The sequence below is a fragment of the Anopheles cruzii genome, unplaced genomic scaffold, assembly GCF_943734635.1.
Source record: "Anopheles cruzii unplaced genomic scaffold, idAnoCruzAS_RS32_06 scaffold00279_ctg1, whole genome shotgun sequence".
NCBI lineage: Eukaryota > Metazoa > Arthropoda > Insecta > Diptera > Culicidae > Anopheles > Anopheles cruzii.
The window spans coordinates 15,467-18,586 of record NW_026453911.1 but is presented as its reverse complement, the minus strand read 5'-3'; the positions used below and the strand labels follow the sequence as shown (position 1 = coordinate 18,586).

General features: G+C 47.1%; 1 protein-coding gene across 1 annotated transcript; it reads left to right on the top strand.

Annotated features, from left to right (window-relative positions):
* Positions 1-319: 319 nt before the first annotated feature.
* LOC128276006 (protein doublesex-like) lies at positions 320-1,953 on the top strand. Its single transcript, XM_053014474.1, has 4 exons — positions 320-661; positions 740-869; positions 1,579-1,713; positions 1,802-1,953. The coding sequence occupies exons 1-4, from the start codon at positions 383-385 to the stop codon at positions 1,951-1,953; spliced, it is 696 nt and encodes a 231-aa protein (XP_052870434.1). The 5' UTR covers positions 320-382.
* Positions 1,954-3,120: the final 1,167 nt, after the last annotated feature.

Sequence of the window (3,120 nt, the reverse complement as noted above, 5' to 3'; positions counted from 1 at the left end):
CCGTTGCATACCTGAGGAAAAAGTTGGGAAGCGTGTGTTAAGCAAATGAACCAACAAATTTACGTGATCGTTGGGCGGAGACCTTCATCCGGCGACTGACCAATAGACCCGATCGAGCCGTAGCACCAATTTCATCATTTCATCATTATCATTATCACAAGAATTATCACAATTGATGTTCAATCATTTACGGGAGCTGTGCGTGTAATTGTATTGGCAGGCAACCTCGCTTAGCGTTATCATAGTGGAGTAGAGTGGAGTGGAGTAGAAAGGAGAGCCTCAAGACAGAAGCAGGGCGAGAAGCAGTGAAGAACACAGAGACAGTGATCTTCAGTGGACAGTGAAGTGCTCGACACCCGCGTCAGACCACCGCTTCCCGACCATGTCCGACTCGGGGGACGATTCGTGCGAGGACCACAACGGCACGTCCAACTCGCTGAACCATCGGACGCCGCCGAACTGCGCCCGGTGCCGCAACCACGGGCTCCAGATTGGGCTGAAGGCCCACAAACGGTACTGCAAGTACCGCCACTGCAACTGCGAAAAGTGCTCCCTGACGGCCGAGCGGCAACGAGTTATGGCCATGCAGTGTGCCCTGCGCCGCGCCCAAACCCAGGACGAGCGGTTTCTCAACGAAGGCGAGGTGCCACCCGAGCCGGTAGTTAGTATTCTCTGTTACATAGTAGCCAAGGTGTCCGAAGTGAACGAGCTAAAGCATAGTATGGTTCATAATTTTCAGCCGAGATCGTTCGATTGCGACTCCTCCACCGGATCGATGGCATCCTCACCGGAAACATCCAGCATGGTGGGGTCCAGCATGGGGTCCCCGGGAATCCCGCACCATCCGGCCGAGACGCAGCAACTCGAAGGTAAGTCTTCTCACGAACGCCTGAGCCGAAGTATTTTGTTGCACTGATGGGCATGGGCATGCTGACATGTAATGCACACATGCTTATACTAGACGAACTATATAAGCTTCAGAAGGGCGATTGGTGGCCTGTGGAAGTACTATTTCTATTGTAAACGCCTGCGAAGTTTGGTAGCGTTGCTTCAACTTAGTTTGTTTTAAGTAGTGGAAGTATGGAGTCGTATTCTGGTGCAATGTAAACACGAATGCAACAACGAGAATTTGTAACTTCTAAAAGTGAAGCCTCGTCGATAACAGGTTGTTTATTGTTGCGGTACTGTTGATAGGGATACTGTGCATCGATATGCAGTAAAATTTCGTGACTCCTTCCTAGACCTGGAAAACCTTCATTGGAGACAAAACACGCAGCGGACTTCCGATCACTTCGATTAGACGATCGATTGGATTTGACATGACCGTCGAATCACTCCAGTCCGTATCGCAAATTTGAATATCCAGGAACGTGTTAACTTCATTGAGTGTATTCCATGTTGATTGATCGGGTTGAAATGTGTTTCATATAAGCCATGGACGAGCCTCTATCGAACGAGCACTATTAATAACCAATGAATTAAATATAACATTATTTGAAGTATCAACCGATTTCCCTGAAGAAGAGTGTCAAGCGATACGAGTAACCTTTCGTTCCGTTGTGCGACTTCCCGTTACAGAAGACGAGCTGGTTAAGCGAGCCCAGTGGCTGCTGGAGAAACTGAGTTACCCCTGGGAGATGATGCCCCTTATGTACGTCATAGTGAAAAACGCGGACGGTGATGTACGAAAGGCGCACCAGCAGATCGACGAAGGTAAGCTGGCGATGACGGTGTGGCATGGCGGCAGCCAGATGTGGAACATTGGTTGTGAGGGGTTATTCATGCCTTTTCCCTAACATAGGTCAGTTCGCGGTCAACGAATATTCACGATTGCACAATTTGAACATGTTTGATGGCGTGGAGTTGCGCATCGATCCAGTCTTACCGGCCGCGACAGCCAGAACGGCAGACGGACAGAACAGAAGGCGTTCTCGGTACCCTAACGATGCTTAATCGAATAGTGGAGTACATTCTTTCTGCGCACCGCTGCGCAAGGTATGAGATTGAGAAAATTAAATTCGAACCGGGGATAATTAAAACTTTCCTACTTCAAACAAACGATAGATCACTACGCCCGAAACGGGCATGTGGTCGTTGCCAGGTTGCTCCCCGAAAATTTTCATAAGTTATCATTTCGCTTACTAAATCGGTTTTTCGTTCCCTTTAGAACCCTTTTTCTAGAGCCCACCGTAGAACCCTTTTTCTATGACCCAGCATTGGCATCCGGCCTCTGGAACACTCGCAGGACCTGGTGGCCGAATTTTCCCAATATCTAAGGCTCACCAGCCACCATCAGGGTTCTAAGACGTATAGGGACCTTAAATATTATCGACACTACGTCCCTTTAGCGTGACTAGAGATTGGTGCGCAACCAAAAACAAAACGTTACAAAAAGCACAAAAAGACTCTCAGACTCCACAGATGAATTAATCCCTGCGCTCAAAGTCTCTATAATACCAACAACAACAACGACTCTCAGACCAGGACAGATGACAGAAAACACGCTAAGAAACAGGACACCGATTAAGGATATGAAACTAGGCTTATACAAAGTACGCATTATGAAAAGAGCGTGGGCCTAGAGGCAACTCGATTAGACGCTGGCCACGCTGCAAATGGAACTTGTAGGAAATGCGCTGGCTAGGAAGCATTAGTACACCGGGCGAGCTGGGCGGGAACGGAATGTTTGTTAGTTTCAGAGGACCTTTTTTAACACACAACAATTACTTCTTTCACATTTTTACACCAACTTTTGTCTTATTTTAGCAATGAAGATGTAATCAAAATACCGTAAATTGAATAAAGCAACGCACACAGTGTACAACATCAGGAAATTAACAACCATTCCCAGCCTGCAATCAAACGCAACAAGAACGAGCAATTATGGAACGTCACTCTTTCAAATTCTTCAGCAAACTGCCAGCAACCCAACGAACCCTTCGTGCACTGAACAGACCGCAATGGGACGATGAAAAGGACGATCTGGAGTTTGGGCCCTTAAAAAAATAAAGATCAAAATGGAAAGTACACGGCATGAAAAGCATTTCTGGAACATAGAGCATAGAATCATATTCAATACGATGCGGCACTTGAGACCTTTACTGGTGTTTTCAATAAGTT

Excerpts from the sequence above, each read along its gene's own strand:
- LOC128276006 (XM_053014474.1), top strand. The coding sequence starts at position 383 with ATGTCCGACTCGGGGGACGATTCGTGCGAGGACCACAACGGCACGTCC. Across the intron at positions 662-739 it reads AGGTGCCACCCGAGCCGGTA|CCGAGATCGTTCGATTGCGA; the intron begins GTTAGTATTCTC and ends CATAATTTTCAG. Across the intron at positions 1,714-1,801 it reads GCACCAGCAGATCGACGAAG|GTCAGTTCGCGGTCAACGAA; the intron begins GTAAGCTGGCGA and ends TCCCTAACATAG.